The sequence below is a fragment of the Amphimedon queenslandica genome, unplaced genomic scaffold (genome assembly GCF_000090795.2).
Source record: "Amphimedon queenslandica unplaced genomic scaffold, v1.1 AMPQUscaffold_13445, whole genome shotgun sequence".
Taxonomy (NCBI): Eukaryota; Metazoa; Porifera; class Demospongiae; order Haplosclerida; family Niphatidae; genus Amphimedon; species Amphimedon queenslandica.
The window spans coordinates 102,052-121,688 of NW_003546319.1; the positions used below are offsets into that span (position 1 = coordinate 102,052).

At 36.0% G+C, this 19,637-nt stretch overlaps 2 protein-coding genes across 3 annotated transcripts; one reads left to right on the forward strand and one right to left on the reverse strand.

Annotated features, from left to right (window-relative positions):
* Window positions 1-2,071: 2,071 nt before the first annotated feature.
* Window positions 2,072-10,792, reverse strand: LOC100633635 (jmjC domain-containing protein 4-like). Its single transcript, XM_019995437.1, has 9 exons — window positions 10,610-10,792; window positions 10,348-10,528; window positions 9,862-10,014; window positions 9,782-9,808; window positions 2,623-2,835; window positions 2,537-2,564; window positions 2,374-2,460; window positions 2,268-2,324; window positions 2,072-2,224 (listed from the first exon to the last, which is right to left on the reverse strand). The coding sequence occupies exons 1-9, from the start codon at window positions 10,773-10,775 to the stop codon at window positions 2,072-2,074; spliced, it is 1,065 nt and encodes a 354-aa protein (XP_019850996.1). The 5' UTR covers window positions 10,776-10,792.
* Window positions 10,793-10,917: 125 nt separating this feature from the next.
* On the forward strand, window positions 10,918-19,469 carry LOC100633763 (roquin-1-like). Of its 2 annotated transcripts, XM_019995415.1 has the most exons (13): window positions 10,918-11,093; window positions 11,703-12,784; window positions 13,117-13,164; window positions 13,209-13,361; window positions 13,923-14,067; window positions 14,164-14,267; window positions 14,769-14,810; window positions 15,217-15,326; window positions 16,007-16,293; window positions 16,624-16,824; window positions 17,119-17,805; window positions 18,576-18,766; window positions 18,889-19,469. In XM_019995415.1, exons 2-13 carry the CDS (start codon window positions 12,020-12,022, stop codon window positions 19,090-19,092), a joined length of 2,937 nt encoding a protein of 978 aa, XP_019850974.1. In that variant the 5' UTR covers window positions 10,918-11,093; window positions 11,703-12,019; the 3' UTR covers window positions 19,093-19,469. The 2 variants fall into 2 exon arrangements, with proteins under 2 accessions (XP_019850974.1, XP_003385928.1); XM_003385880.2 differs by lacking the exon at window positions 14,769-14,810.
* The last annotated feature ends 168 nt before the right edge of the window (window positions 19,470-19,637 follow it).

Consider the following 19,637-nt stretch of genomic DNA (forward strand, 5'->3'; position numbering starts at 1 on the left):
GTCCTCCTTTTTCATACTTGTATGACATTGACTCTCTTGATAATTGTACTCGACATTCGTTCAGTTCTTGTAGATAACTTTTGCAGTCTTGGTTGTAAATGAGGAAAAATATAATTCCCACTAGTGCTGCCACCAAAATACCAAAACCAATGCAAGTCCGTGTAAGCATGTATAGTGGAACTGGAACCTGCTCTTTCTCAGCCATTTCACTCACTGTTTTATACTCTGTATTGTATAACCAAGCATACTAAAACTATAGTAATTTAGAGTAAAGGTGCTCACCTTATCAACAAAGACAATAATATTCAGTCAATATTAGATTTTTGAGCCTAAAATGATTTAAGCATAGGCAGAAACACCCTTTTTTGTAAAATCAGAAGCGAAATAAACAGCAACCGATCGTTTCTTAGAATTAATGAATATTGTGTGCAATACATAATAAATACTATTTATAGTATTCATTATCAATGGTAGAACTTGATGTTACATTTATTCACTTCCTTAATAGAAGAATTTTTAAAGCTGTTTATTTATTTTAACAATAATTTTTAAATCTCAGTTTGAATATCTATTACATGACCATCATCATCAGTCTTAGGACAATGTTCTGTATAGTGACACATCATTTCAGTTAATATCTTGCTTACTTCACTCAATTTAAACAACAAGTGCAATAAAGAAAGTTGTTTCTTTTTTCAGCTTTAAAAGCAGACAGTGATACGCTAGAAGCAATGTCTTGAGGTAAGAGAGACATAAGAAATGAAATCTCTCCTTTTCTTGGTGTTTAAAAAATCAATTCTTGACCAAGTGGTGTATAGAATACTGTCCTGTTCTCGTAAAAATAATATTTAACTATAGAATTATGTTAGCTGTTAAAGCTAATGCCAATGAACCACAAATCACATGCGTATACACGACTTCCTTCTGAACATATTTTTTGAGCATGTGCACTATTACCAATTTTTACTTGGTTGTACACATCTTGATACAAACATGACCTGTCCAATTCCTTGTATTACGTGCAATGGTTTAATTGCTCTGAATGCATTTGGATACTTTGAGGTATCTTGTGGCTCAGTTATAATGGTTTCATCAATACCTAATTATATATATGCATGACTAGATCAACAAAATTTGTAACGCAACAATAGAAATAACAAGTCATTATTGATTACACAAAGTTCAAAGCAGATTCTATATAAAAAGGCATAGTATAACTAAGCTGCCTTTGGTTCTAGACTATTTTTATAAAAAAAATAGCAAAAAGCAATGAGAACAAGAAGTCCTATTACAATGCAGACAACTAGCATTATGGCTTTGTACCAAATTAGATCATCCTTGTCAGATTTATCTTGGTTAATTTGACTTTTACATTCTTGCAACTGAGCTAAACAACTTGTATGCTCTTCTTTTTTATGAAAGAATGACACCTCTGATGATGTTAGTTTTACTTGACAATTGTGTGTTTCTTGTATATGAGCGTGACACTCTTCAAAATATAGCTGCATAAAGAGAACCGCAATTAAGATTATGATTAATATACCACCAACAACAAGAGTCCCTAAGAACACAGGCAGAGGTATGCCCCAGTGCCTTTTCTCTTCTACTTGAGGATCCCTATTATCAGCCATTTCAAACGCAGTTGTTTTACTCTTGCAATTTTGGCATGCATGCAATGCATTACATGCAGACACACCCAAAATATGCTCATATGCATGCATGCAGAGCAGCACAGATACTTTCTTTCCTCAGAAATTTTAAAGATGCATGTTTATTCATTTAACAATAATTTTTTAATATCTACCAGACTATCGTTATCAGTCCTTGGACAATGTTCTGTATATTGGCTCATCATTTCAGTTAATATCTTGCTTGCTTCACACAGTTCAAACAACAAGTGTAATAAAGAAAGTTGTTTTTCGTCAGCTTTAAATGCAGGCAGTGATATGCTAGAAGCAATGTCTTGAGGTAAGAGAGACATAAGAAATGAAATCTCTCCTTTTCTTGGTGTTTCACAAAACAGTTCTTGATCAAATGAACCATAAAATACCGTCTTGCTCTCTTAAAATAATTAATTATTAATTATGTTTATTGAACTACTTGGCATACCTTGTTTTGAGGCTTCTGTTAATTTTTTTAATCTCTCAAGTCTTGGGTGAATAATTTTGAGTATAAAGTGATAGAAATCGTTAATATTCATACCAGCATCAGACCTTAATATAACCTACAGTTATCATCAATAGCTAAAATATCAAATAAACATTTACTTGACATTGCTCTGACCAACCCTCCATACTTCTGCAATCATCAATCTCTTTCTCTACCTGATTTGAATTGAGTTTATCATTAATTGATGTCTATATTATGATATACCAGTATTAATTCTGTCTTTAAGTATTTCCATGTGTATGCAATACCGAATCCATTAGTCCAGTTATGATTGATAGATATAGTATCTTCCTACACACAGTAATGCAATTAATAATGAAATTATGCTGATAATAATAATAATAATTGTAATAGCTAAGTTAATTACCAAATTTTTCACTTGATGATGCCAGCCACTAATAAAATTGAAACATTAGCAATAAAAACATGAGTAACATAATAAGTACTATACACCTTGGTACAAAGATGGCCTGTCCAATTCCTTGTATTACGTGCAATGGTTTAATTGCTTTATGTGCATTTGGATACATTGAGGTATCTTGTAGCTCAGTTCCTGTTACATCAAGAGGAAGGTTACCATATTTATCTCTTAGATGCTTCTCCTCTCCTGGAGGATATATCAGCCATTCCTTGAGACCACAGACATTAACTGACCAACTATATGATCTATAATAAAAGCAACTGTACTATATAGTGAAGTTTGAGTTACATTAACACATTTAATGAGACATGCATATCAATCTCAAAATTTCAATACACATTATTAGCTTGCAGGCATTTCCCAGAAAAAGTCCCAAAACATATGTTTGTATAGTTACAATGTACAATGTATGCTATAAATAACATGCAATAATAAAAAACATATTGTAAACGTACATGTGTATAGACTACTGCATAAACGTGTATAATGCATAAAATAATAAAAAACACTGTATCACATTCACATCATTGTATTACTGTATAGTATATACATGTAGGAAACTTGAGAGAGACAAAAAATTCATGGATCCATGCAGTCAAAAAGTTATTTTTGCAGATTTAATTTTTGATTGATTTACAGTGGCAGGAGCCCTCAGTTGGTGTTTGAGTTTTTACTGCCTGTACATCTTGGTTCCTTCTATGCACCTCTTGTTCTACTCCATCTTCTTCTAAATCTCTTCTTACATAATCATCATCAAGCATACGTTAATTTGATTGTGAGTTGTATGGATTCTGTTACTATACTACACTCATAATTTGAAATAGTGACACCCAAAATACAATTGGCATCTTTGAACACCTTTGGTATAGTTTATGACATACTTATCTTGGCCAGCAGTGATCAAAAAGGTCTGACAACATCACCACAAGTTTTGCTTCTCCTATACGTTATTTATTATAAGTTATTATGAATCAATAATGATTTGGTATTAGATAGAGCTATAGCAAGGAACCTACACTATACAAACAACCGAATTCCGATGAGAAGATCACTAGATTATTAGAATGTAACTATACATACATTTTTGAGAATTAAGTTCTTCAGTTGTCATCAGACCTACCACAGTCTGAGTGCAATTTGCCAATAGTCGGTCCAGACAGTAGCTATGTCTCTCCTGTTAGTGGTTGTTCTCTTATTCTTCAGCAGCTCCTGCAGTGCCTCCTCTGGTCAGTATTATGTGTCTGATGACTGCAGTTCAGTTACTCAGTCACCTTGTAATCCTCTATCAGTGTATGCTGCGGATATGTCTCGATCCAATAACACCATCTTCTACTTCATTGGAACCACTACCATCAACGATGATGTTATCATGACTGCAGTAACGAATGTTACTCTACTCGGACTTGACCAGTTTCCTAGTGTTTACTGCAACAAGTCATCTAATAGCATTTCAGTACATAAAAGCACTCATGTCACTATTTCGAACTTATCGTTTAGTTATTGTGCAATGAGGATTGGTTCATCTAACAATATTACAATAACTAACTCTACCTTAGACTTAGACCTTGATATATCAGAGCATTTAAATATATATAATGCTTTTGATGTTAAGGTATCATCGTCAATATTTACTAATGCTTATGTAGTTATTACATATTCTGATTTTGAAGTATGCACTAATGAACTACACAATTACTCATTGACAATGACTGATGTTACCTTGAAGGACAGTAGATTGGATCTATATGTGAAACAGCATACCTCATACAATGTATCAGTCATCTTTGACCATGTTGAGTACAGCTTTGGTAATAGCTTTAATTATGCACGTGGAAATATCTTAACTTTATTTTTTGAGGGTCTTTTTCATTTTTTTATTACCAATTCATCATTCTGTGGCATTCATGGACATAGTTTTAATATCCAGTTTGCTGAAACAGGACTAAGTTCCACACATCATGGTACTCCAAATTCCACTATTGTAATTGAAGACAGCCAATTTTATAATATGGAACAAGGGCTGAAGATCAATGGTAACAGGCATATACATTTATCTGAAACAGTCAAGTATCACGTTATCATCAAGTCATGTTTGATATATGACAATATTAAGGAAGGATTATTTATTGATGGAGAGTTTTTGAGATCAACCCAAATTGATATAATAGACACGAAACTTATTGGAAATGGAGGAAATAAAATAATAAGAGTAGCAAACTGTATACTTGATTCTATTAGTCTCAGTGATGTTACTGTTGCTAACAGTACTTCAACAGGATTGACACTTTTAAACTCATTTGTAAGAGTTATGAATAATTTAATATTCAAGAACAATACTGGAATCGTTGGAGGAGGATTGGCAATAAATGACTCATCACGATTGATAGTATCATCATCAGCTAACTTGGAGTTTATTGATAACCATGCTTCTTATAAAGGCGGAGGGATCTATGCTAAAGCATATTATTCTATAATTTTAAATGCACCAAATATACCTCTTACATTAATAAATAGTAGTGCTGGACTGGTTGGTGGTGATTTGTATGGATATTATAGATCAAATGTACACTATTATAAGTTTAACTTGACAAAACCACACATAAGTTCAACAAGTGATGCAGAAAATATATGCTTTTGCGATCCTCACACTAATAAATGTCTAGCTAATTATGGATACAGACCTATTATCTATCCAGGTCAAGCATTGAAGTTTAATGTGGTTTTGCTTGGCTTTAATTATTCAAAATCACAAACTCCCACAGATGGTACAGTGAAAATACTTAATAACACCAGCTCCTTGCTATATCAAACATATATTCCCAATACTTGTTCACTTATTCAATACACACCAAAGCTGAATCAAACTGGATATGAAAGTTACTTAAAACTTGCATATTCTACATCATTGAGCATGACCACAAGTATTAATTTTAATTTCGCTGTTAATGAGTGTCCTATTGGTTTCAGGATAGATAAGTCACAAGGTTTCTGTACTTGCAGTCAAAGTGTTTCAAGAGAGAATGTGACATGTGATATAACTAGTTTGAACATCGCACACAATGGTCTACTGTGGATTGGAACATATCATACCAGTACACCTTTCAATGCTAATGCAACCAATCCTAATGCATGCATTATCAATGAGGACTGTCTCCTCTATTGTTCTCCTAATCCTGTTACCTTCAAGTTGAATGACACTGATACTCAATGCGTGGATAATAGAGGACACAGAATGTGTGGATCATGTACAGAGGGATACAGTCTACTAATGGGATCAAACAAGTGTGGACATTGTCATGATAATTACACGATGATAGCTTGGATTGCTCTGTTTGCAGTGATGGGTGTACTACTTGTGGTTCTACTGATTGCTCTCAATTTAACAGTATCAGTGGGTACACTCAATGGTCTATTGTTCTATGCTAACATCATCAAGTTATACGAGCCAGTCTTTTCAAGGAAAGGAGCATTACCAGTCTTGAGTCAAGTGATATCATGGATTAACTTGGACTTTGGGTTTGAGATATGTTTTTATAATGGCATGGACAGTTATGCTAAACAATGGCTCCAGTTTGCTTTCCCCCTCTACCTGTGGATCATTATCATCATCATTATACAACTGAGCAAGAGATACGGTAAGATATCAAGACTGATGGGGTCTCATGCTGTTCCTGTTCTATCTACACTCTTTCTTCTCTCATATACTAAACTAGTTCGTACTATTGTTATTGTACTACACAAGCGTGAGGTAACTGTTCACTGTACAAATGAGTCAGTAAGATCAGTTAGTTTATGGTATGAGGATCCTAATATTGAATATACTAAAGGTAAGCATGCTGGATTATTTGGATTTGCCCTATTGGTGTCCGTTGTCTTTGTTATACCGTACACACTTTTCCTCCTTCTCAATCATTTTTACGAGAGGTATTATTCAAATTTCAAAGTTTTCAGAAAATTTTATAGTCGTTTCAAGCCTATTATTGATGCTTATAGTGGTCCAATGAAAGATGAGTATCGGTTCTGGCCAGGTCTACTGCTAGTGGCTAGGATACCAGTACTATTATCAGTTACTTTAGTTGACAGTTTCATTCAGTCAAAGCACTTCCTATTGTTTATATTATTGACAGTGTTAGTTATTGTGCTATCATTGAGTCATTGTTTTGGTGGAGTTTACAAGAAGAGAATGAACAATGTACTTGAAGCTTGGTTCTTGTTTATGTTGTGTACCATGGTTGGTCTATCTGTAGCTCTTAATGAAGACGGTGAAGTATTGATCTGGTACAATACTTGTTTATCTGTTTTTGTTTTTAGTTTTATTTTGATTGTTGTTTATCATCTTTACCTGCAGTTACCACATATGAAATGTTGTGATGCTTCAATCAAGAAGTTATTCAAGAAACAAGATAAAGAAGATGACTGTCCTCTTTTGGAGACGACTGAATCACATTTAACTGTTGATCAACAAATAAGAGAAATAGTTCCAAGTTCTACTGATGTTAGGCTCAGTAAACCTCGTGAATCAGTTGTTGACTTATTTTAGTATTTTTTGCTGTCAGTTTTATTAATCATTAGTATTCGTAGTTATTAGTTTCAGAAAAATAATAATTGTCATTTAGAAAGCTAAGTTATAATTACAGTCTCTATTAAACTATTAAAACTGTTTTTTTTTATTTAGTTTTGTAGTTTCGAATTTACATATATACCATTTTAATAATAAGTAGAATGTCATGAAAAGCTATCAGTTACTCTTCATTGTGGTACACCGAGCTCTGGATGCTGTATTTTCATGGATATGTTTGTAGCAATATTTTTTTGCTATTGCTATTATTTGTTAATCATTATTTGTTTAGGTTTAGTGAGCTGTCAAAACTACATGATAAAATAATTTTTAACAAAAAAGCAACTGTACTATAAGGCATGGGCAGCTCGAAGGCAGGAGCGACACACGGAAATGTGGGGAGTAGCGGTTCAAGACCGACCCCAGGCAGTACCCTAGGTTTTGGGTGAGATATAAAGCGTGCGGCATTCGTAATACATGCTAAGATGGAGGGTCGGGAGGCCGGACGTCTGTACAGGTGAGTAAAACCTTTGACGCAAACTAACAACCAACGGTAGGGTGAAATACCTGCAGGTAATAATAGTTAGTTGGGGGGTGTATTAGGGTAAACCCGGAGATGCATAGTCGAGAGGCCACAATTCCACTGAAACAAGGGGGAGGCTCAGTATAGAGGCAGCAGTAGAGAATATTGTACAATGTATGAAAGTACGATACAGGGAGAACGCGAATCCGGTGGGGCCCCTCGGGGATCCATTGGTGTAAGCCCGTCAAACGAGTATGCCAGCAGGCGCGGTTATTTACAGGGGCTGAGTTTTATATGGTGGGGCGTAAATAGTGTAACGATGGGTGGTGAGTCCCATAAAGGGATACCAAGTAAAGTTTGAGTTACATTAGCACATTTAATGGGACATGCATGGTCAGCATATCAATCTCAAAATTTTAATACACATACATGTTAGCCGGCAGGCATTTCCCAGAAAAAGTTCCAAAACATGTTTGTATAGTTACAATGTACAATTTATGCTATAAAAAACATGCGATAATAATAGATATACTGTACATGTACATGTGTATAGACTACTGTATAAATGTGTATAATGCATAAAATAATAAAAAACACTGTATCACATTCACATCATTGTATTACTGTATAGTATATACATGTAAGAAACTTGAGAGAGACAGAAAATTTCATAGATCCAGTCAATAAGTCATTTTTGCAGATTTAATTTTTGCTAATCAAAGCATTTGGCCATCTTGTACCATATTATCTCAGGTTTAGACATAAATTGGTTTATTTCTAAGATCAAAACTAGTTTCAAAGGCTATTGATGCCATAAAATATTGTTTCTATTGATAAAGTACTAATAAATTTACAGCTAAAATGACATAAATAACCTTCTATTTAAACTATTAATAACACACTTAAATTCAAGCCTTAATCTATTTTCTTCAGTTCACTATTTGAACCTAGTTTAGGGCCACGATTAAAAAAGCAGCAGAATATTATTAAAGTTGGAATAGCTATCAAAATGTAGCCGTGTAATCTTCCTGTTTCACAAGAAGCAAGTTGACTTTTGAGATAGCTATTTTCATCATTGCTTGAATCCCTTTCCTTGATATAATTATTTACTTTCCCTTTACACTCTTTCAGTTCCTTTTGCCAAATTTCGCACACTCCTTCTTTACGATCACAAGTTTTTACTTCTTCTTGAGCCTTTGACCACAGCCTTTTACACTTTTTCAGTTCATTCTGACAAATGTTGCACTCTCCTTCTTTACGATCACAAGTTTTTACTTCTTCTTGAGTCTTTGACAACAGCCTTTTACACTTTCCCAATTCATTATGACAAATGTTGTACTCTCCTTCTTTACGATATAACTGCATTTTTTCTGAATTACAGGTTTTCACTTCTCCTTGAGCTTTTGATAATTCTGTTTTATGAGTTGTCAATTCATTGCCGCAAGTTTCCAATTTGTAGCTACAGGTTTGCAAGTCCTTGATACAAGTCTTATAATCTCCTCCTTTCAGAAGAGAAGACCGTGATTCTTCTGATAATAGTGTGCTACATATATTGAGTTCTCTTTTGTACTGTGCATTGAAATAAGCAAAAAGGATGAGTGACACTACAAACCACACTACTCCCACAACACTACAGGCAATGAAAAATCTTGATTGATTTCCAATGGCAGGATTTACTGCCTGTACATCTTGGTTCCTTCTATGCACCTCTTGTTCTACTCCATCTTCTTCTTCCCTTCTTACATAATCACGAGCATAATCATCATTACAGGGGGCAGCCATTTTGATGATTAATAATAGTTAATAATAGTCCACCAATTAAAGTTACCATTAAGTTTAAATTCTAGTTATTATAGTCTCTCAATCTCCACCTTTTCTGTTTCTTTTTGTATAGCACAATTTTTCAAGGGTTGCAAATTTCACAGATGCATTTAGTTCAGCGTAAATCAATTTATTATGGTGCAAGATGACAGACAGTATAATTTAGCAAAAATTAAATCTGCAAAATATAGATCACTTATGCATGCTTTTGCTAATACGAGCCAAAAATTAACAGCAAGAAGAAAAATATGCCAATATGCATAAACTAGTAGTTTAATAATCAACTAACCGGAAAACATCAACATGAAATGGAGTCCTATAAATGCAAGGAAGTAATTATAGTAGCATAATTATTATTGCAATTAATACCATGTTCCTTTTGGCCCCATGTATACAAAACGATAATCGTCCTTCACTTGATGGTGATCCTCTGCTCCAGGAGACTCCTGATCCCATACTTCATTTAACCAGTCAATAGAGAAGACATGAGGTGTAGTGTATAGGCCATAATTAGGATAATCTCTGTAATTGTAATAATAATGCAGTATTTCGGAATATTCCATACTGAAAATTGTCTTGGGGCAAGTTTTGCCAAAATTGAAAAGGAGAGAATTCTCTATTTTTATAATTTTTCCTAATACATATATACATGTATGTACTTATGCTGTGTAGAAAGTTTGAACTGATTCCGATCAAAACTAATTTTTTAATGAATTTTAAAAGTTGCTCCAAATGCCATGTACTGAACTGTAGTGCTTGAAGCATGCTGTTTAGCTCACTTAGAATGCTGCATGTCAACAATGCGGATTATAGCTCTAATCTACAGGCAAATTCTAATTTAAACTAATATTATACCTCGTGAAATGCCAGTCTTTTAGATATAGCTGTCTCTTTTCAGTATGCTTATCACTGGAGGAGTACAAGGAGATATTGTATTGTCTCCAGTAGTCAATGTATGCTGCAAAAGACCAGGTCTGCTTTGGATGTGATGAGAATTGAATGTCATTGCAATCAGTGACAGGAACCTGGGATTCTCCTATAAAGGAAATAAGCAATAGAATTACAATAATAATTATATCATAATTAAATGCAAAATTCAATATCTTTATAATTATACCAAATTCCTTCTTTAAATATTCTAAAAATGGCTTCCCTCCCTTCTGCCATAATTTTCTTGCTTTCCAAGATGCAGTTAGCTCCTGGTCTATAAGACATGGTCTGTTCTCCTTCAGGTATTGCTCTGCAAACTCTATGTAGCTGATTGTACAAGGTACAAGTTCCATTAATCGTCCACCTTAGTCTACTTTCCGTAAAATAACAAGAACCGCTACACTTTGAACATTCCCGTACACGATCAATCAATCTAAAAAACCCGCCCATATAGGGCGACCAAGCCACGCCCACGGAAACTTGTACTAATAACTTGTTTGGTGAGAGTCGGACCACCGCACATGAGCTGAGGGCCATCTTCCCTCTCCCTCTCCTCTGCTCTCGTTCCTCTCTCTCCTTTAGTTCCATTCTCCCTCTCTCCGTTAAGAAGGAGAGAGCGTACTGTACTGACTATAGAGATACCATCATCATGATGCTTGATTTCAGTATTTGTAAGTAGGACATTTAAATTTTTGTCTAGCAATAAAAATAATTTTATTTTATGTGCATGTACATTTGTTAACTATTGTTTTTACTTTATCTATTTCATGATCTCTTTATTAGTGACATTTACATGTACATGTACGTCCTCCATGATTTGTAATGTTTACGTGTACGTGTGTAAGGTTACATGTTTTTTGGCTTAATTGGATTTGAAACCACAGACTTCAACCACATTTGTAGTGTGTAACATGACCTCTTTCCTTCTCTTCACTTCTCTCTCTCTATCTCCATTTTTTGTTTTTGGGTTAAATGTATCTACTACTTTGTGTACATGTATGTACATGTACATGTTTTCTATTATTTTGATATAATTATAATTATACATGTATATTAGGTTTATTTTTCACTTTTATAACCACATCCTTGTATGGTATCACTTTGTTGTATCATGATGGCATTTGTCTAGTCATTGTTCTTATTGTTTTAATATATTAATGACGCAAGACTAATGTGACAGTGATATTACCCAAACATGTACATCTACTATATGTGTAATTTCATTCCTTCTATCATTTTAAAGATTATTTATCCTTTCTCTTTCTCTCCTCTTTCTACAGGAAGATAAGTCCCTCTGTATCATTCATTAGAGGCTCTCTATTATTAATATTTTATAATAATCCTTCAAGTCACATACGTTGACCTCATCTCTCAACAATACTTGTTTAAAACTTATCGTCTGATCAATTTCCTGGTCTTATCAAATCTCTCCCACTCTTTCTCTCTTTCTCTACAAAACTCTACTTTTATTTAGTTCAATTTTAAAACTTTCACACTACATTCATCTCCCCGATTCACTCCCTCTCTCTCCCTCTCTTCACTTAATTCATAGACATTCTCCCTCCCCTTCTCTCTCTCTCATTACAATCCTAACACTATGCAAGCTCCTAACTGGACAGATTTCCTCCATTGCTCTGTCTGTACAGTCAAGTACAATACAACCACTGCAGTACCAGTCAGTCTCAACTGCTCTCACTCAATGTGTAAGAGATGTCTCTCTCGTCTACAAACGAAACAATGTCCGTATGACAAGTTACCGATACCTTCTAATCTTGACAAGTATCCTCCTAATACAGCGTTCCTTGTCCTGCTAGGGTACCAGCCTGAAAGTTGGAGTCATGAGATGGCGTACCTTTTCCCAACCATTGTCCAGGAGTCGGAGCTGGAGGAGTACTCGGCTTGCCGGGAGGCGCTGGAGGGACTGGCGCAGTTTCTAAAACCGTTCACCGATCAAGGGTTCCTGCACGCAACTGCCAATATTCCCAGACCCATTCTTAAGAAGTTGACCGGGCTGCTTAGCAATCAGATATTAGATGGCGAGGGGCGAATGAAAGCGGTCAATGCAGCTCAGTCAATAGCTGAGAGAATCATTACAGAATTACTTATAATGCATCAGAATCAGCACCAGATCTCATCAGCTCTTTGGTCTGCTGTTCGATGTCGTGGCTGCCAGTTCCTTGGGCCAGTTATGCAGGAAGAGGCTCTTAAGTTGATTCTTAAAGCACTCGAGAACCGAAGATCCCTCTCTCGTAAAACCATCGTCATGTATGTAGTCCAGCAGCTCCAGCCCGACTTTCAAAATGCATCTAAGACTAATATTGGGCATGTGGTGCAGCTACTGTATAGAGCATCTTGTTTCAATGTAAGAGAGTGATTGTATTGTCTAAAATTAGCTACACAGTACATGTACATGTACATGTAGTTGTATTGTTATTCCTAATGTATTGTCTAAAGGGAACAGTGTTGTATTGTCGTCATGTACCTTTTCAATGCATGATACAATCCAAAAATTATGACAAGGAAACTGCAACAGCTTATCTTATGAAATGACTTCTTATAAGAATGATGCCTTTTGTTGACATTCAGTTCTACTTACATGCACTATCACAAATTCATGATAACAGTATGTCCTCTTGATAATTCATGTATGTATGCATGTACATGTATTACTATTTTTATTTATTATCTTTTTAGGTTGAAAAGAGAGCAAACGATTCCTCCCTCATGCAACTCAAGGAAGAGGTAAGTCACATGACAGCACACGGCTTAATCTGATTGGTCGATAGTATTGCACGTATGAAGCACTGAGACGAGAACACGATTCTCAGATTATAAAGATAGCCATGGAGGCTGGGCTGAGGATATCACCGGAAACCTGGTCAAGCCAGTTGTACGGGACTACTAACAATAAATCTGAAATGCAGTCGATAATAGACAAGGTACATGTATGTACATGTACATGTGAAAGGAGAAGGAGAGAGAGAGGAGAGAAGGAGGAAGGAGAGAGGGGAAGGAGAGGAGCGAATGAGGAAGGAGAGGGTGAGAGAGAGGGGGAAAGAGGAAGGAGAGAGGGGAAGGAGAAGGAGAGAGGGGAAGGAGAAGGAGAGAGGGGAAGGAGAAGGGGAGAGAGAGGGGGAAGGAGGAAGGAGAGGGTGAGAGAGGGAAATTCATGGAATGCTGACACTGGCCACAAGTTTTTTCTGTTTATCTTTCCCAAAATGTAAAAGGAAATGTAATATTTGATTAGTACAGGTGTACATTTTATTCACATGTTCATTAGTACCAAGAGTACTCTAGCTTGTACTGTACATTTGTACCTATACATGTATGTGCACGTATACATTGTAATTGATACTCTTTTGTGGTTTCTAGCTTTTTGTTTATTAACTGTCTGCCTTAATGTCTCTACATGTATATACAGTACATGTAGTTCATCTTTTTTTGTCTTCTTTCCTTCCTCTCCTCTCTCCTCCTTCCCTTGCCCTTTCTCCTTTCTATAGTTGGTGTCACTTGGTGTCGGTTCTTCTGGTATTAGTGAGTTGATAGTGGCCATTGGTCGCTCTCAGGATCAGTATAATTTAAACGAGAGACTTGTCAGCCATCTTGATGCTCTCCTTCAGATTGAAAACCCAATTGGGGAAAGAGGTAAGGAAGCATAGAGTCTTATTTTGTTTTATCTCTCTCTCTTTCTCTCTCTCTCTCTCTCTCTCCCCCTCTCCCCTCCCCTCTTTCTCTCCTCAGATGAGTCTGATCCTATTCCAGTCCCTGCTTGCTCTTGGGAATTATGTTCCAAGGCTTTATCTGAACTGCTAATATGCCTACAAGTTTTTACTGACTTCACACAGGTAATGAACTTAAATTATCAACATACTATACTTTTTACGCCTGTTAATGTTACATGTTTTGTACATGTCACATGTCATGCACATGCTGTGTGCATGCTCACCTGCCTGGCCTCATGCCCTAATTTGGTAGCATTATCCACTAACATTAAACAAAATAATTGAGTTATAATTGTCCAGTTGCTATGGAGCATTAACTGTAGATTGTACTTGCAGCCTTGGCCTTGCATTCTTGAAATTCTTGTGAGCCTACAATGATAACAGTATAATGCTTAAACTATGAGAAAGATTGCTGTCTACAATAATAACAGTATATGCTTTAAGTATGAGAATAAATTGTCCATGCTCACAGTACAATTTCATGCATGATTTTGACTTGTGATTTCATGCTTTAAACTTGTTGTTATATTATTGATGTACTTACATGTACATGTATTTATTTATCTATCTATTTATTTTATGTATTTATTAAATATTTTATTAATATCTATTGCCTCTTCTCAGCATCTTAGTAAAGATAGCCCAGAACTGAATAGCCTTGGGCAGGTAGTCTTCAATATAACATCCACACACACGCACTCTCTCTTTCTCCTTCTCTCTTGATCTCTCTCTCAATTACTGTCTATAGCGTTTTTAAATTTTGTAATGCAAGGTGCAAAATTTTAATGGGCGACCCACAAAAATTTATTGTGCGTTCCTTGAAGCCTGCATGACGACTGACCAGTTTCAAAAAGGACAAGCATATTTTGAAATATTCCTAAAATTGCTTGACTACCTTGCATGCATAGCTGGCAGAAAAAAAATTTTTTAATTACACCTCTAAAATTTTGTTCCTTCATCTCATTATGGCTATTACGCTATACAGTAACACTCACACACACGACTCAATTAACTATTTTGTTGTTGTTTTTGTTGTTTTCTTGTTGTGCTTTTACTGTGTTTACATTGTCAGGTTAAGAGTGGTCGGTATAAGACAGGTATGTGTCCTTATCTCATTAAACCGGGGGGCTGTCCCAGGGGGGCCCTCTGTCCTTACGCCCACACAGAAGAGGAAAGAAAAAAGTAAGCAACACAACTACATGTACATGTACATGTACATGTATAATGATAGTTTATGTAATAATAATAAGTTTGTACATGTAGTTGCTTGCTAGTGTATTGTGTACATTGTATATAGCTGGAAATTTTAATTTTTTGTGATTTTTGAAATTAAAATCTGCAACAAGATGGCCGAATGTTTTGATTAGTGAAAACTAATTCTATGAAAATGATTTTTGAGTGGATCCATGACATTTTCTATCCCTCTATAGTTTCCTACATACAGTAACACATGTACATGTACAATGATGTGATACAGTGTTTTTTTATTATTTCCTTCATTAATATAGTACTATACACATGTACATGTACAGTGTATTTATTATTATTATTATAACTATTGCATGCTTTTGTTTATAGTATATGCGTGTACATTGTAACTACAAATGTATGTTTTGGGACTTATTCTGGGAAGTGGCTATACATTGTGTATCAATACTGCCCATTCATTGGGAATGAGCTAGCATGACACATTCATGACACACCGACATAATTCATTGACATCCTATACATTGTGTAACAACATTCATCAGCACATTTCGAAATTCATTTCTTACATCAACATGATTTAAATATCCCCCCTCTCTCTCTCTCTCTGTCACTCTCTCCCTCTCTCTCTCCCACTATTATACATGTACATGTAGGTATGTTAACATGGCTAAACCCAAGTCTCGTCCTAAGCCCCGCCCAGATATTCCTCCAACCACGCCCCCTCAATTACGAGCCCCTACCATGAGAGGGGACGGAGGTGCCAGTAGTCTCCCCGTTAGACAGTACTCTGGTGATATGAGTGATGGGTCTTTCTCTAGTTTTGAGTCAGCGTCTTTTCCTGGTAATTCAAGTGCTCTTTATTCCTCACATCATCCTCCTCCTTCACTGACTCACTCTGATGTGCAGCAACGCTCTGAGGCTTCTTACTTTGTGAGACCAGGTAAGGATAATAATAATGATAATAATAATAATAATAATAATAATACATGTACATGTACGTGTGAATAATGATAATGATGATGATAATAGAGCTATTTGTTCTCTTTTTTGTTTTGCTCTTAATTTTATGTATTAATAATAATGATAATAATACAAATAACCCCACAATTCTTCCTACAGTGTATGTACATGTACATGTACACATGTAATAATTTTATTTGACTATATTTAGTACATGTACACAGTACATGTACATGTACACAGTACATGTACATGTACACATGTACCTTGATTATTATTAGAATATTTTAATCACTTTTCCTTTCTGTAGGTCCTAGTTCAATCAATCATACTGGGTTCTTTCAAGAGGACGTCACTCAAGGTGTAGCGGCTAGTGGAGGCGGAGCCTATCACTCGCCCCACCCTCCGCCCATATCCCAACAAAAAGGATACCACTCGTTTGATGGAGGAGATATTAACAACAGTGGGATGTATACTAGACCACACCCTGGTCCTTACCAGCAACACACTGGTAAGATACTAATACTTTGAGAACCCTCTTAGTGTTGTACATGTACATGTATGTACGTCAGGGTTTCCCATGGGATTTTGGCATAGTGCTTAATAGAGTAGTATCCTATAGAATTTTAAAGTTATTCAAATTAAAGTGCTCAAAACTCTGGCCAAAGACCCCTGTATTACATGTACATGTATTTCATCGAAAAATTTCAAAATACATGTGCATGTACATGTACATGTACATGTACACGTGCAATAATTACTGAATTTTTGTGTAATAATATTTTTATTTTATTTTATTTTAAAGGTAAATCAAATCCCGAGCAGCAGCAAGGCCGGCATTATGCTCATTCAATCTCGTTGACCACACCCACCACTTCTAGTCACTCCGCCCGCTCGGAATATAATCCAAACAGCAACAGTGAGTCCTCACGAAGTTCCCAGTCTGGCTATTACTCACAAGATGGAGAAATGGGAGGGACTAGTACTTGGAAGTATAATAGACCGGATTCCTCTCTCTCTCATTCTCCTTCTGGTGGCTCCTCTTTTTCAGACGAGGGAGTTTCCTCAGAGAGAGGGGTACACACCCCTGTTGCCAGGGACGACGGCTCCGGAGACGAGGGTAAACTTGGTGGCACCGTTCCCAATAAAACAATGGTGTCTAGGGGAGGCGTGGCTCCAGGCAAAACCACACCCACCAATTCGAAATCGTCAAGCGAGAATAAGATGGTGGAAGAGTTGACTGCTAAAGTGAAGGAGCTTGAGATGAAGTTGGAGGAGAAAGAGACTAAGAGAAATAGGGAGCAGGTGTTGCCCCTCCCTCATCCTCACCCACCTCCTCCACCTGCTGCTGTTCCTGTGCATCATTATTATACTCGTCCTCAGAATGGCGGAGTCATTTCCGGCGGACATGTTGTGGGTGGAGTTATGGCCCGTCCGGTGCATTTCTCGGGTCAACAGCATTTCATGCCGCCTGCACCTTTTTATGATCCATGTAAGTGGGAGGAGCTTGTAAATATTGCTTTGACAAAAGTATTGACTAATGTATAATGCATGTACATGTAGCTCATGGTTTTTTCTGAAAAATGGCTCTGAAATCACTCCAAATTTTAATTACATTTTCTGATACACATTGATGTCCTTATGCTGTGTAGAAAGTTTGAGCTGATTCCGACTTCAATTTTTCGAGTTACGGTCATTTTAAAAAATTAGCCAAAATCTGAAAAATACCCAAGGCTATAGCCCATGGTTTTTTCCAAAAAAATGGCTCCGAAATCACCCCCAATTGTTTTTTCCAAAAAATGGCTCCGAAATCACCCCCAATTTTTATTACATTTTCTGATACATATTGATGTACTTATGCTGTGTAGAAAGTTTGAGCTGATTCCGACTTCAATTTTTCGAGTTACGGCCATTTAAAAAAATGAGCCAAAATCTGAAAAATACCCATGGCTATAGCCCATGGTTTTTTCAAAAAATGGCTCCGAAATTACCCCCAATTTTTATTACATTTTCTGATACATATTGATGTCCTTATGCTTTGTAGAAAGTTTGAGCTGATTCCGACAAAATATTTTTTGAGTTATGAGCATTTTTATGTTTTAAAGAAAAAGATGAAAGCCCATTTTTTATCTGATTAACTACACATACATGTACATGTACAAATGTAAATTGTAATGCACTGTATACTATACATGTTATTCTACTTCTTTTTAGTATTGCTATGCATTGTATTATTGTATATTTTATGATCCTCTCCTCCAGTTAATGGCGGGTTGCCAAATCAAGTTTGGTGTCCTCCGATTGCCGTGTCTCCTCAAACCACGCCCCCTAATTCTGGGTTACTAGTCCATCATCCTCACCCTCCTGCTCCTGCTCCTCCCCCACCTCACATGGGGCACCATCCACAACCACCACCACCACCACATCACCATCATCACCTTCAGCCAACAATGGTAGGAGGAGAGAGAGAGAGGGGGGAGGGAGGGAGAGAGAGAGAGAGGAGAGATAAGAGAGATGTTGGGGAAGAAATAGGAGAGAGAAAAGAAAAGAAGCATTTATTTTTATTTTATTTTAGGATTTCCAAGTACAAAGTGATGAATACCTTGCTCACTACCTCACCTTCCAAGAGCAAGCCAAAGCACGTCCTCATCAAATAGCCCCAGGGGCCCACCTCCCTCCTCTCCACCCTCCTCCTACTATGCATCAGGCCCCGCCTCCTTTGCCCCCTCACATGTACCCGTTTGACTACAATCCGATGATGACCGCCCACCTCCTGTAGAGAGGGAGGGAAGGAGGGCAGCTGGAAATATAGGAGTTAAAATAATTATTAGAAGACATGTAGTATACACATGTGTTTATTATTATTATTATTATTTTATTACATTAAATTAATTTCAAGTAATGTTCAGATTATTTTTAGGTAGTTGGTAGTTTTTCTCTCTCTCTTTCTTTCTCTCATTTTCATTTCTTTATTAGAGATTTTATTTTATTTTCGAGCCTTTTAGTGTTCCAGTTATTTTGCTAAAAATAATAATTATTACTCTTAAAACAAACATGATTGTGTCATGTAGTGTGTATTAAAAATAATAACAATTATTATTATTATTTCGATAATAATTATCTCTCCTCTTTTGTTTGTTGTGCAATTATTAATAACTATTATTATTGATCATTCTTATAGTAAATGAAAGGATTGGAAACCTCAAACCACCATTCCTGGCAGGAAAAGCTAGTTGTTAATACTGTATAAATTGAATGGATTATTAGGATAAAAGAGTATGTGAAAAACACCTAGATACATACTCACATCATTTAATTAATTAT